At 39.8% G+C, this 14,888-nt stretch overlaps 1 protein-coding gene across 1 annotated transcript; it reads left to right on the forward strand.

The window, feature by feature from the left end:
• Positions 1–991: 991 nt before the first annotated feature.
• ednrbb (endothelin receptor type Bb) lies at positions 992–8,551 on the forward strand. The gene is given in 8 exon segments (XM_037239890.1): positions 992–1,892; positions 2,051–2,136; positions 2,138–2,161; positions 3,641–3,833; positions 4,638–4,757; positions 4,844–4,968; positions 5,046–5,154; positions 7,871–8,551. Coding segments are annotated over 6 exon segments (807 nt in total). The 5' UTR covers positions 992–1,631; the 3' UTR covers positions 4,967–4,968; positions 5,046–5,154; positions 7,871–8,551.
• Positions 8,552–14,888: the final 6,337 nt, after the last annotated feature.

Genomic DNA, 14,888 nt, shown 5'->3' on the forward strand with positions numbered 1-14,888 from the left:
GATATACTAACTCTTTCACTTTTCATTTTGTGATTTTAAACCTGACGTGAATCATATAACATAAATCGATAAGTTAATCCAGCCAAAAGGTTTTATAACCCTGATGTATAGTATTTTTGCTTTACATAAGGATTGTATAGTTTGAAAGTTTCCGCTGATTTATGTGCAGCTAATTTCAAGTTGCTTAAGCAGTAAATAAAATGATGCATTTAAGTCTTCAACACATTGATTTTGGCATCGTGTCTAACATGGATCTTTGTGTTGAACTCAAAACAATCCTAATTGACATTTTAATTACCGCCTCCAGCCAAAGACATTCTAATAAATCTTATCTAGGCCACCTACGTTAAATTGACGTTAAAATGAAAGACAGACATTTTACAAGGTTTTTATGATTTGGACTTGCCTTAAGTTTGTTTATACAAAATACATGTTTAAGCTACAAAAATTAAACAATCAGATGGAAAAACAGCTCCTGTGCGGCTCAACCACGTATTCTTACATTATGTACTGTATTTTCCGCACTATAAGGCGCACCTAAAAACCTCCAATTTTCTCAAAAGCCGACAGTGCGCCTTATATATGGACCAATATGGATTCATGGATGAGGACTAATTTATTAAAGTAAGCTTTACGTATTTATTTTGTGTGTTGTGATATTAACGTTTGAGCAACGTTGAGTTATTGATATATTGTTATTGTTTTCACTATTTCGAGTGTTACTATATTGTGATTGCATTAACGTTTGAGCAACGTTGAGTTATTTATTCTATACGCTTTATAATCCGGTGCGCCTTATGTATGGACAAAGTTTTAAAATTGGCCATTCATTGAAGGTGCGCCTTATAATCCGGTGCGCCTTATAGTGCAGAAAATACGGTTCTAACCTCGTGAACCAAGAACCCCTTATAGAATGCTACGCCATGAAGGAAAGTCGAAATTACACTTGGAAGAAAACAAAGAAAATGAGCCTGCGAAGTGTGAACACACATTTTGTATTTCCGAACACTTGCGGAAGATGTGGTTGGCAGATGACTGTGTTTTCGTAAAATGCCATGATGTTGTTGCCATGAGAGATGCTGCTCTTTTTTTATTTTAAGATTGAGTCATTTTACCACTGTAGCACAGCACACCTGCAGAAAGCCATAACATGATCTCACTCTTAACAACAGACACTTCAACGGCGTCCTTTTATTGAAGGTGATGCATCATAGGTGGTAATTACAGTCACCGCTGACAGCACCGATGAATAACGGCCACGACGGCTTCTTCGTCTATAAAACCTTCCGATGGCCGAGCTGCGGTATTTACTGCAGGCGCACACAAGGCGACTTTGCTAGTAACCGAACAACGCGGCATTTCTGATCAAAAGGTAAGCTGGAACGATTCGTTTTACAATTTGCCTTTTGATCACTGTATCGAGTGACTTTACTGCCAAACTCTGAGGCAGCTCTGATGCTAATTACTCTCGTTCCTAACTCGGTGCTGGCAAACGCATCCGTGGGCCGTTTTTGAAGAGACCGCAGACAGTGTGGGCCGTCGCTCTGCTTCTTTGTCTTGGAAATGTTCTCATTAGCAGCGAGGCCAACGATCAGGATTCCCAGCCAGCCGCTGATGCACAACTCTCTGGGATGGACAAGTACAGATCCAACATCTCTGCGAGGCCCCTGCCTATGTGCGCCCGCTCGGCAGAAATCCCGGATAGCTTCAAGTATCTCTTGACAGCAGTTGCCGTAGTGATTTTTATGCTGGGACTTGTGGGAAATTCCATACTCCTGATGATCATTCATAGCAACAAATGCATGAGGAGCGGGGCTGACGTCCTGATTGCAAGTCTGGCTTTAGGAGACCTCCTCCACATTGTGGTAGACGTCCCAGTCAACACCTACAGGGTGAGTTATTTGCCTCACGACATGTAATTACAAGGCCAACGTAATGCGAGGCCTTATCGGCCCTCTTCACACACGTTCTGTTCATTTTAGGCTTATCTTAAATTGATTGTTATTACAGCGAACACATTTTGTGTTGTTGTTTTTCCTTTCACATGTAGCTCACGGCAAAAGATTGGCCCTTTGGTTCTGTGCTGTGCAAGCTCGTACCCTTCATGCAGAAAACTTCAGTTGGCGTTATCGTGTTGTCTGTGTTCTCTGAGTGTTGACAGGTAAAGAGATGACAATTGTAGTCAGACAAATTCTGATTTAAAAAAAACTAATTTTCATTTAAAGTTTGTCGCTTAATTAAAAAAAAAAACAATTTAAATCCAATTTCATTTTTATTAAAGCAAGCGTTGACAGGTAAATAGATGACAATTGTCAGGGTTGATAGAAATTTGGATTTAAAAAACGTTTTATTTAAAGTTTATTTTGTCACTTAATTTAGAGAAAAAAAAATCAAGTTCATTTTCATTAAAGCGTATTTTAAAATAGACTTCTTATCCGGTTGTTCCAAGTTGTAATACAAGCAGTGGACTGCAAAAATGGAGGGTTGTTCAAATTTGGCGTGGGGCATTGTGATGGTAAAATGGCCGCCTTCTGAGATGGATGAAAACAACTACTTAATTCATATTCCACACAACCGAATTTTAATCAGAATGCCCTGTTTCGACAAGTGGGGTGCAAAGAACATATGAGGTGAGTAGACAGCAGGCACTGTGTCAGACGGATAAACCACATTTAATTTCTTTTCAGTGGCAAGTTGTGAAAGGTCATTTTCAACACTGAAACTAATAAAACATATCTCAGGCCTTCAATGTCAAAAAAACGACTCACCAAACTGGTTTTAAGAAGCGCTGAAAAAGAATTTCTTGCAGCTTAGGAAAAAAGGGAAGGAAAATAATTAGATCGTTTTATAGCAAAGGAGGTATCATTTATGAAAAAAAAATATATATATGTTGTTTGGTTTGATACTCAAATAATTCTCAAAAAGTTATTTTATGTTCACATATTCAATTTTATTTCCTGTCTCAATACAGTAAACTCCATTTTATTATTAGTGGGGGATAGGGAGCAAGCCTGCTGTAAATAGTAAAATATCTGTGAATAATTGATGCCCACTTACAAAGGTTTCTTAATTGCCTGTATTGTAGCTCCCACAACATCGCAACAAAGCACTTTTTTTCCTTCGAGACAAATGAAGCTCCTCCCCTCATTTCAAGGTTACTTCTTGGCCTCAAGACCCCACCAAATTGTGCCCAAGCAATATTTTTATATTAGTTTGAGAAAAAAACTGTGAATATGTGAATCTTTCAGCAAATAATAGAGAGAAACAAATTGTGAGTGCTGCCATCCATTAAAATTCATATTCTTTTTAGTATTCATGTACTATTGTGTCTTGAGATTGAATTGGAATTGCATTGCATTTTAAATGAATTAAATTATGCTCATTCATTTAGTGACGCTGGTTTTCAAAAGAAATGTTACCAATGTGGAGTACTCCAACGCTGAGACAAAATTACGTGCGACCCTAACAAGGACCAGCAATAATGTAACAAGGTCTACTAGAGTGCATATTCTTCATGAAAATGTTGGTTGAACTCCAAATTGTGCAATTTTGGGGGTTTGAACTAATTTCAAGATGTCACCAAATGTGTTCTCATGTTTACCCTTCGAAAACTGTAAAAAAAACAAACTGCGTGTTGTAGGTACCTCGCCATCGTATCTCGGCAACGCCTCAAAGGAACCCGAATGTGCGTTTGGACGTCTCTCATATGGCTCGTCTCCATTATGCTGGCCATACCTGAACTTGTTGGCTTCAGCATGATAAATGCCGACTACAAAGAGCGACATCTGAGGATTTGTCTGCTCCATCCGGTGCAGACCACAGCATTTATGCAGGTGACCTGGTGCAATCCGCCAGTAACAACCTGCCTTTGATGTGACTTCCTAAGCCATTGATGTCATACAGTAGGTTGCAAAACAACCTACTTTGTTGTTTTAATGACTGCTTTCACAGCAGGTATATTGTAAATAGTATTAGTAGTCCGCATGTGTTATTTACATTCAGTTTGATTTAATTGGAGCGAGTGTGTCAGTTTTGTATTAGTTTATTAGTTTTAGATGTTTTTCCGAACTATAAGGTGCACCGGGCTATGAGGCGCACTTTCAATGAATGGCCCATTTTAAAACGTTGTCCTTATATAAGGCGCACCGGACTATAAGGCGCACCATTAATGCATCATGTCAGATTTTTAATCCAAATCAAATCAGTGTCCATTTTATCTTTTTTATTTCAACTTCAGACGCAACAAATTACTTCATAATCACCAAAGAATGATCCATAGTCTTTTTGATTCATGATTCATAGTCTTCAGCGGGCCACTTAGGATTGATTTCATGACACAATGCTTCTGGCCAGTTTAAATTTAGGAATTTGGTCCATATATAAGGCACACCGGACTATAAGGCGCACTGTTGGCTTTTGAGAAAAGTTTTTAGGTGCGCCTTATAGTCGGGAAAATACGGTACTCCATCAAACAACGCATGCGAATCTGAGCAGCAACGTTAGCACAAATTCTAATATATGGTGTCCTAGCTTGTATTATATTAGCAATATTATAAATGATTACATATACGAAAAAAATATATGATTTATGGTCCCTGTGACAATAATTTCCTGCTTGTGTCTTGTTTGCCGAGCAGTCGTATAAAGTTGTTAAGCACTGGTGGCTCTTCAGCTTCTACTTCTGCATGCCCCTGGCTTGGGCTGTCATCTTCTATGTGCTAACCGCCTGGACTGTGCTGAAGAACAAAGACAAAACAGTAATACATGGCGACACCAAGCAGCCCTACTCATCTTTTCTGATTTTCAACCTGACCCGTCATTGATAACAGTGTTGTAATTTCAGAAGCAAGGAGAATCAAAGAGTCTATTCTACTTGGTGCTTGTGTTTGCTGTCTGTTGGTGTCCACTCCACCTCAGCAAAATCTTGATGGCAACCGTATACGATGTAAACGATCCAAACAGGTGAAAGTGAGTTAGATTATATGAGGCAACATCTTCTGTAGAAATCTTTGGCAATACTCGACTCTGAATTTCCACTCTTCTAGTGTCTTTCTTGTGCTGGATTACGTTGGCATCAACCTGGCGTCCCTCAACTCGTGCATCAACCCCGTGGCCTTGTACTTTGGAAGCGAAAGATTTAAAACCTGTTTCAAGGTGAGATATTATCTGCTTCCTCCAAATGATGTGATTCAATGGACTTCTTTCTCTGTAGTAGAACTCAACTCGCTTTTTCTTCACTGGAGAAAAATAATAGAAAATATGGTACAGCACATATGGTTAGATTCAATTTGTTATTTCAGTAACTTGCTGCTCTTTTCTTGCAGCCTTATTTTCTGAGGATTGATTCATCTAAATAATGCTGTATTATGACCACACCGCCCACCACAAGGTCATCCTTGTGTGTTTCATCATCTTTGTAAAAATATGATGTTCTCCCTTCTATCTGTATTTTATGTTCATAGTACATTCATTCTTGTGAACTGGCTACTTTATCATATTAAATATTTGTGGAGGTATAATTATATTATTTCTGTAATATAATATAGTCTATGCTCATAAAGGTATTTCTGTCGTATCCTATTTAGATTGAAATTCCAACTTTATTTTCACATTATGAGGCTTCTAAAGTAACATGATTTTCATAGAGTTCATATTTTTAACTGCAACTTTATTTTTCTCGATTATAGAATATTATGATTTTGATCATAAACAAATGGCAGATTTATCCTGCTTGTATAACAACTTTATACACGTTATTTTGGAAAATTACCCCTGCAACTTGCAACCATTTTTGCAGTAATTAAATTTTTTTAATGGAGCCAAGGCTTCTCTGAGCATTTGAAAGAAACATTTAGTGTTTGTCAGCATCATGCTAGGGAACATAAATTCACAGTTTTTTTTGCTGTCATTCAGTGTCAGCCCTGTTTTTGTTGAACTGTGTGCTTTATTGTTTGGATCTTTGGTTAGATCGGATTTATAAGGTATTTTTTACTGCGCCGTGATATAACGCTGCTTTTGATTTATCCTCCTTTTTGCACAAAGAAGTCCGGCAAGCATTAAATGTGCATTGAAAATGTAAAGGCAACACTTTGGATCATAAATCCGGTGTGAACTCTTGTCGCCTTTTGCCTTTATTTGATGTATGATTTATGGATGTTTACGATTGCGCTTTTGCAGTGGTGTTGGACTGCACTGTATCACACCCGAGAGCCAGATCTAAGATTTTGCCCTGAATAAGGTGGGGAAAAATAACACAAACACATTTGTGGTGCAGCCCTACACCTGTGCATGAGCTTCATACATCCTTCGTGTTGTACTGACTCTCGTTAGAGACGTGCCTGAAGTAGTGGCCGGTGAGTGCACATTCCTCCTCTCAGTTCGTACACATCGAGTCATGTCCATAAAATGGACTGCAGACTGCAGTGAGCAAGCACCCAAGGGTGCAATAAGTGAAAATGGTCCGGAAAAGCATTGTGAGAGGAAAGATGAGAAAAAAAACACATCAGCAGATAGCCTCAGAGCAATTTTCAAGGGACGTATTTTAAAAGCTTTTATTTTATATAGTTTAAAACAGGAAAAAAGGAAAAAGAACAAATTCACACGTTGTAATACACTGGCAGCTAAAGATGTTCTCTTCCTACTTGTGACCACTAGCAGCCTACAATTTCCATACAGGGTCTTATTAAATTTAATATACACTCAGCATTACGTGTACATCAGAAATACACCTCAGCGAGATGTGCAAATTGCAAATTACTTTTGGATTTGCATTGCAGATCGTCTAATTTAACGCTTATATTCAATATATGCAACCTTTTGTCCATTTCCATATACTGTACGATTGAAGAGACACACATCCAGTGTCACTGTTTTTACACTGAACATATGAAACGAAGGTAGATTGCACACATTGATAGCAAAAAGACAACTTTTGAGAGGAAGAGCATGGAGAACGCGTGGTGAATCAAAAGGCGTAGGCAGACATCCCAGACCGCAGATTTCCGATGACCACAATTGTTGGCTGTGTAATCAACCATATGTTAACATTGGGGGGGGGAGGCTGCCAAATATCACCACGTGTGCTGCCATCTCCAACAATGGAGTCCTCTGCTGCATCCCTAACATTGATCCCTTCAACACCTCATCAACCTTGCTCCATTCACTGCGGCACAGGCCAATTTCCACCTGCAATGATGAGGCTGTTGGGGCCTGGCATGACTTGTTATGTCATCATTTGGAACCATTTCCTCTTCTTCTACCTTGTGAATGAATGGTTAGCAGCGCAGTCCCATTATGACAACGCTGTTGAGATGGAAGGTGTTTGATCACCGGCTTACCGGGAGATGTCCCTGCACTGAATGCAGGTTGTCTGGCAATTGATGCAGAAGCCTGTCAGGGAAGGATAAGACATGCGAGAAGATTCTATCAAAAGAGAAGACAATTTATGCAATGTGGCCTAGTGCTCAGGAGCGACTTTTTACATTGGATGTTTGCCATTCAAAATGTGTGGATGTCATTTTCTATAGTACTAGATTTTTTTTTTTTGTGGAGATGAAGTTGTATCTCAACAAGGCGTTTCCAATTAAAAAAGTGGACATGTTTATTAGCTTGTGTGAAATAATTGATGTGTCCATGCTATCTCCTTGGGTGATTAGTGAGAAGAGGTGGCTCGGGCATTTGGTTAGGATGCTTCCTCCCTGGTGAGGTTATTAAGGCTTGTCCCCCCTGAAGGAGGCCCTGGTGGCAACACGCTGGAGAGATCATGTCTCCCGGTTGCCCTGGGAACGCCTCGGGATCTAAATGTTCCTCCACAATAGCGTTTGTGCAAGTTTAAAGCCCTCATTGTTGCTGTGTGTGTGTGGTTCTCCAGGTGTGCCTTTGCAGTCGGCATCCGCCTCTGGACAAAGTTCCTTGTGATGACCGGCGCAATAAACTGTCAGATCAAACCTGTAAGCAGAGAGACTGCTTGCCTGGCTGAGAGGACACCTACCTGGGGCAACAACTCAGATAAGACACTCCAAGTAAACACTGTATTTACTCTCATGCTCCTTTAAGAATACAGTAATAATTAAATAATATTTTACAGTGTGGTTGCAACGCTATCGGTCACTGCCTGGGTCATCTTGATACCATCAGAGACCATTAAAATTTGTTAAGGTCCAAGTTGGACAATAAAGTCAATATTTATTACAAGAATACAAGTGAACTATGTAAAAAGATTTGTAAATGTTTGCAACTGCTAAATTAAAAATGTGAAAAATATCTTCAATTTAGAAAAAAAGGAAACATTTGAAAGAATGGTTGTAATAATGTAAGAAAAATAAATTTTCATATGACAAGAATCAAATTGTTATGAAGAAAGAATGGTTCGAATTTTTAAAATTTACTGTATCTAATCTTGTTTTTGTGATTAAAAACATAAGACCGAGGTAAATCATTTCAAGTTTTTCCTCACCATGAATGTGAACCATACTGTACATTTGGGAAAAAAAAAATATATTTTAATGAGGGGAGGGGAAAAAAATGACAGAAATAATGTGGTTGCACAAGTGTGAACATCCTCGTAGAAGTAATGATGTCGCTGCATTCAGAAATAACCAATTACATACTCAAGTCACCACTCACCTGTCGGCATTTAAAGCGCCTCTAATTAACTACAGATAAAGTTCAAGAGTTCTCGTCTGCCATTTTTGTGGTCTCATTTTACAGCACAATCATTGTATTCTGCAGAGTCATCATCCAAGAAAAAAATGATGTTGGAATATCACAAGAAAATAGTTTTTTCTTTTTGCAGAAAAAAAAATTATGCGAATTCATCATTTGTCCTCAGGTTCCTGAGTTTTCCTCTTTTCAGACACCATCAAAAGTCAATCGTTTACTTGCTTTCCTCCCTGAGAGTTTGCCAATACCGCTCTAAATGCAAAGACCGAGCATTCAGGAAAAGTGTCAGCTGCGCCAGGGAGGATAAATGAGAGCATTTTGCAGTGTTGATACAATAAAGGCCAAACAATAACAGAAAACACAGCGCGATTAGAATCAGCAATTTAATTCTCCTTCCCTTTTGTGGACGCCTGGCGAGCACGCCGGCGGAATGCGAGAACCTCTTTCAACCGGCTCAACTTTTAATTGGCGTGGCGACTGACTGACACAGCATTAACGCTCTTATTTGCGCTCACCTCGTCCTGTGACAGCGAGACCTATCAGGTGCTTCCGTCTAGCCCCTCACCGCCCCCCCCTCGCACACATCCATCTCTGCTCCTGACCTCATTCTGTCATCTGCGCTCTTCCTTCCCCTTTCCATTCGCAGGTCTTTCATAAAATGTCTCCCAGCATTACACATTTAACAATGCATTAAAAATAAGACGCCATCAATCAGTCATCGCGAGGCGGGCGGAGACACCGACGACTCGTGCAGCACAACAACGTATTAGGGGCCGTCAGGGACTTAATTCAGGATTACCTTTCCTCACACACTACTGAAATGCTCTCAATCGGAAAAAAAAAATCTCAGTAGTGTGTGTGAGAATGTTTCAGTAGTGAATATAAGCGCGTAAAATTTCAGTAGTGTGTCTTTGTGGGAGGATTGTATGAGTGTTTTAGCTTCGTATGTGTGGGAAAAAAGAACTGCACTGTGTTGGCGTGATTTTTGTTGTGTGTGTGAGAGAGGTAACCCTGAATGATGTCCCCGACGGGCCCTTACAATATTCACGTAAGTGTCAGGAAGGTGTGATGAGATTCACGATGATGGCTGCCATGTTAACGTGACGGCCAAAGGAGTGATTAGAGAGCGGGCGGCGTATGATACGCGATTGACACTTGCGCCGATTTGATGTAATGGCTGCGAGTGAGTCACGGGCCTTGCCCAGGGCAAGTGGTGTGAACACCGACTCTAGGGTACTCACGCCAAAACACATGGTGCCTTGCACAAAAAAAAACAAAAAACTGCCATTTGACATTGTTATTGTGCATGGGGGCTGGGAGATTTTCAAGGTTGCGTTGCTAGCTGGACTAATGTGTGATCGCTAATAACTACAAGAGGCAGGGAAGCTGCTTTTACCATTTCACGTTTATCACTTCTATATACGGCGGAATAGTGACTTGAGATTTGAATTTGATCCGTGACCAAATTGGTATTTAAGTGTACTCCCAGACTGATTGTGTTTCAAACATCAATATGCCAATTTACTTTTACTGTCTAACTTTATAGCAAATGCACCAATCTGTTTCTCAAACTTTGAGGCAGACAAGGTAACCAGGTGTGCACCATGCTGCCCATGTTTAACCAATCATTAACAATTAATAAAAACTTGATTATCTTTGCTGCATGAATCCCGTTTGATTCTCATTACTATGATGAATCAAGAAACGAGAATGGATGCGCACCATATAAATGTGTAATTGAGCCTTCCAAACCGTCCCCCGTCGGTGCCAAATGAAAGCATCTTCTGTTATTGTTTGTGATTAGAGATCCAAAAATATGTTCCAAAAATATGTTTCAAGAGAACAGAGAGAGTACGTCGCGCATTGAGGCCCCCACACACGATTTTCCCGCTGTGCGGCAAAAAAGGCGCAACCCTGGTTGCTTTCTACAAAACAGGCGCCGACATCAGTGCGACTTTGAGCTTTTGACTCAACAACAATGGCGGGCACAATAGCAACTTCTATTGTTTCGTTTACTCTGATGTCAGTCTGCTCCACCGAACAATGATGGATTGTTTTACAAGCTTATCTGTCAATCACAGATTGGGAAACAGATAGCAAAACACATATCAAACAACAGAGATTTTGTTTTCTGAGAATAAAACATCGGCTAATGAGTAAGTATTCCGATACCCTTTTGTATGACCGCATATTCGTTTTGGAAAGAGGGTAACCCAGGGGTCTTTTTGTGGTTTTTGCTCATTTACATAACTTTGGAACAGCCAAATATTGACAATGTTCAGGTTTCGAAAGGGTTATTGACTGTTGAATTCAGGCCATGGGGTCACACAATCTCAACTGATGGTTGTTTACTAAGATAAATAATTACTGTTGAGTTTTTAATAACAAAATACAGAGGAACAGATAACTTCTGCTTTTAACAGAGCCCACTGGTTACCTTTGGCTATTGTGAGCCGCTAACTGTATCATTGCCATTAAAAACACTCAATTACTGTATTTTCCGGACAACAAGTCGCATTGTTTTCATAGTTTGGCCGGGAGTGTGACTCATACTCAGGAGCGACTTGTGTGACATTATTAACACATTATATCATTTCACATGTTATTTTCACATTAAACCACATGAGGGCGCTCTAGGCCTGTTTACTATGTGTTTATGTAATGTTAGCATACCGTACCTTCAGCCTGTTGTTACCTATTCTATTTTTATTTTAAATTGCCTTTCAAGATGACATGTCTGTTCTTTGTGTTGAATTTTATCAGATAAATTTCCCCCAAAAATGCGACTTATACTCCGATCTTTATTATGCATTTTATGGCTGGTGCGACTTATACTCCGGAGCGACTTATAGTCTGGAAAATAATGATAAACTAGCCAGTCATATGCATCAATCTCACACATACCATAGCGGATTTGTCAGCAGGTTACGCTTGGAGCTAACATCAAGATTATTGATACACCACAACAGCAGTCCTTGTGTCATATGCTAAACAATGTCAAGTGGTGTCAAACTTTGCATCTGCTAATGTAAATGCAGACAGATGAGGTCTAAGTGACAGTGACACCATGATGGCGCATGATGACGTCAGCACACCGCCGCAGGGAGGGTGCAGCCGTCTCAAACCCCCTCTGGTAATCTGGAGGCTCCCCTACGGTGCTGCCCAGACTGTGGATTTAATTAAACAGTGTGAAATTAATTAATCAGTGGGGTGTCAGGTAAAAGAACTCATCACTGAAACGGCTCACGCAAAAGCGCGACAAGCATTTCAAGTGTGCTGACAGTTATTAATTTGCGCCACGCGTCGTATGATAGTTTTCCTATAGTACGATTAAAATGGTTGTTGGTGGAAAAATGATTCTCTATAAAAATCAAAGTGTAAACTTGTGTTTGATCTGTTCTATCAATTAATTAAAAAACGGGGAGTTGTATTTAATAATGTGGTGCAAATGAGATGGAGATGAGATAAAATATTCATTTTGTTATCAGGGGAATCAGCCCGTGGGCTTTTTTGTCTTCACTCCGGTTCAAAATGGTGTCCATATGGCAACGGTGTACAGTATAGTTTTTTGCAAGGAGATTGGTGCGATGCCTCGTGGCGTTAGAGGAGGCCGTCTTGCTGTGACAAAACTGTTGCAGAGATGTGACGTGAGATAATGAGGCTGTTGTAAGCCTTAAGTATGGAGCCAGGCCCCTGGGGCGACCCATCTGAGCGACCGAGCTTGCTCACTCCTAAAAAAAAAAAAAAAAAATGCATTGCCTTCATAAAGTTTATCACTTTTGCTTTCAAGCGACAAAACCTCTTAACTGCTCTTTTTTTCTCCCCTAACTTTTGCAGTTGTGTCGTCTCAAGGCGGCTTGACTTTGAGCTATTTATAGCCTCTTCTATGCACCCCACCGGAGGATCATATGATGTTGGGTTCTGACAACGTATTTGATGGCAAACCTGGGTTGCATTTCCTGTAGCGCCGCCAAGGTCTTTGGAACAGAAATTAATGGGAATGCACAGAGGGAGGTTTGTCACTCTCTTTTTATCATTTCATACCGATGATCTTTTGGTGCTCTGTTAATAGTCTATAAAAAAGTGGTGTTTATAACTAAAATCCAAAATGAGTCATACCCTGATCACATTTTGAGTTAGTTACAAAAGACACAAATTAAAATTGCATTGCAAGAAAAAAGTTTTTGAATTTTGAAACTATCTGCGGGCTCCCTCTGTAAAATTTGCGTGCTTTTTGTTTTTCATGAGTGACGTTGCTGGTTGCATCACACCTTGCTAGCTCAGTTAGTTAACGTAGCTATTAATTATGTTGGCAGTCACGTTATGTGTTTGTGCTTCAGTAACAAAAACAAAAAACAATAAGAGTATTTTGTATGTGGAGCCTCAAAACCTGTTACAAGTTCTCAGGGACTCAATTGCTTGGCGTCCATCGAAGAGTTGCTAACTGTAATACATTTTGCAATGGTCCATTTCAGTCAAGTTGGACCACATTCCTCAGTGCGCGATGGGCCGTAGGCTTACTGAAGATTCTAAATTATTCGTAGGTGAGAATGTGAGTATGACTGATTGTTTGTTTATTTGTCTACCGCTTGCTCAAGACAACTGGAATAGACATAAACTCACATCCCAATGAAAACAAGTGCTTTAGAAAAATGAAGTGAAAGCTCATACGTTGGCGGCTGTTCGCCCGAAAACCTCCATCACTTAGTTCGATGAACAGCACGTGTTTTTTTTATAAAAAAAAAAAAAATCCCTTTGTGTGTTCAATTTAGAGCAACAACTCACTCCACATTTTCTATTTGTGTGCTGCCGATTGCGGCACATGGAGCAAAACAATCCTGCTGTGGCTGCTGCACACAGAGAATTGCTATAATGTTTCATTACACAGGCAGTGTAATCCCACTACTGCTACTCCGACTACCGCTAATGCCACAGTATAATTGGAGAGTGCTTTGTGTTGCTTTGCACGCTGCCAACGTGCTTGATGATCGTTGGCGCGCATACTCGTACCGCGCGACCTCTCGGGCCGTTATTTTTGGAAGGCAACCTTTCTTTCTCTTCATCTTTGCCCGCAAACAAATATACTACACCAGCAGTTTAGCTGACATTTATTTGGCTGTAAAATACAAGATGAAATGTAATACATGCAAATAACTATCAATCCAAATCTGCATTTTAAATTACGATTTGATTTCAATCGTGCTGGACACATTCCCATCTATGCAGTATTTGTATTTTGTGGCATGCAAAGGAATTTGGAACGACAGGAAATTATGTTTCAGAAAATGTGATCTGATTTTGATCCGAGTCAAAACAGTAGACAAATGCAGCGTGCTAAGAATAAGCAATTTTGTTTTCATGTTTTTATGAGAAAAACAATGTCAAAAGTCGAGATACTAGACAGACTAATGTGAACACTTGTTTACGGTAAAATTTACCATCTAATTGAGGAATATTCAATTCGTCCGTCTGTCCATATACGTTGCTGGTCTAGATAGAAGAACAAAGTTATATTCAGAATATTTTTTTGTAATATTTGGTAAAGTTTTAGAAATTGTTTCTGACACACACAAAGAATAAGCAGATGGCTCCTGATTGCCGGTTATTTTTGAACACCCTGTTCTAAGTAACTGTCAGCAATTGTATGCTCGTCATCACGAGGAGGCTCAGTGTTTAGCACGAATTGTGACAGTAGCTGTCAGAAGACTGTATGATGCTCTCCATGCCACTTTCTCCCAAGGGTAAAACTAAAAACATTGTATTTTAAAATACTTTGCGGAAACCTACAGTCATGTTACGTGAAAAATTGCATGACTTTTATAAAATCCCACTGTTTGTGAGAGCCTGAAGGTGTCTTTGATTTGTGATTGGATGGCAAGCAGAAGAAGGAAGAGGATTGTCTGCAGGTGTCTGCAGGTAAAAAGCTGATAGATGCCACAAATGCTGCTTGGAAGTTTTCTTTATTGACATTACCCGTTCATTTTTACCATTAAGTGGTTATTGATCGACCGTTGCAGTTTAGTGCCTGTCTTTTTGCTGTCACAGAAGGGTGTTTGGTGAATTTGCTGATGGCTGACACAGGGATTTAAGGCTGCCGGTCGGCTAGTGTTAGTGGGTACCGTTTGTTGTATCAGAGGATAGACTTGAATATTTTGCTACTGGTTTCATTTTAGGTAAATATTCCCACACAGGCATTGCAGCTAGTTTTCCGTGCAAAGTTAACTCCT

Source organism: Syngnathus acus, chromosome 21 (genome assembly GCF_901709675.1).
Source record: "Syngnathus acus chromosome 21, fSynAcu1.2, whole genome shotgun sequence".
In the NCBI taxonomy this organism is placed as follows: Eukaryota; Metazoa; Chordata; class Actinopteri; order Syngnathiformes; family Syngnathidae; genus Syngnathus; species Syngnathus acus.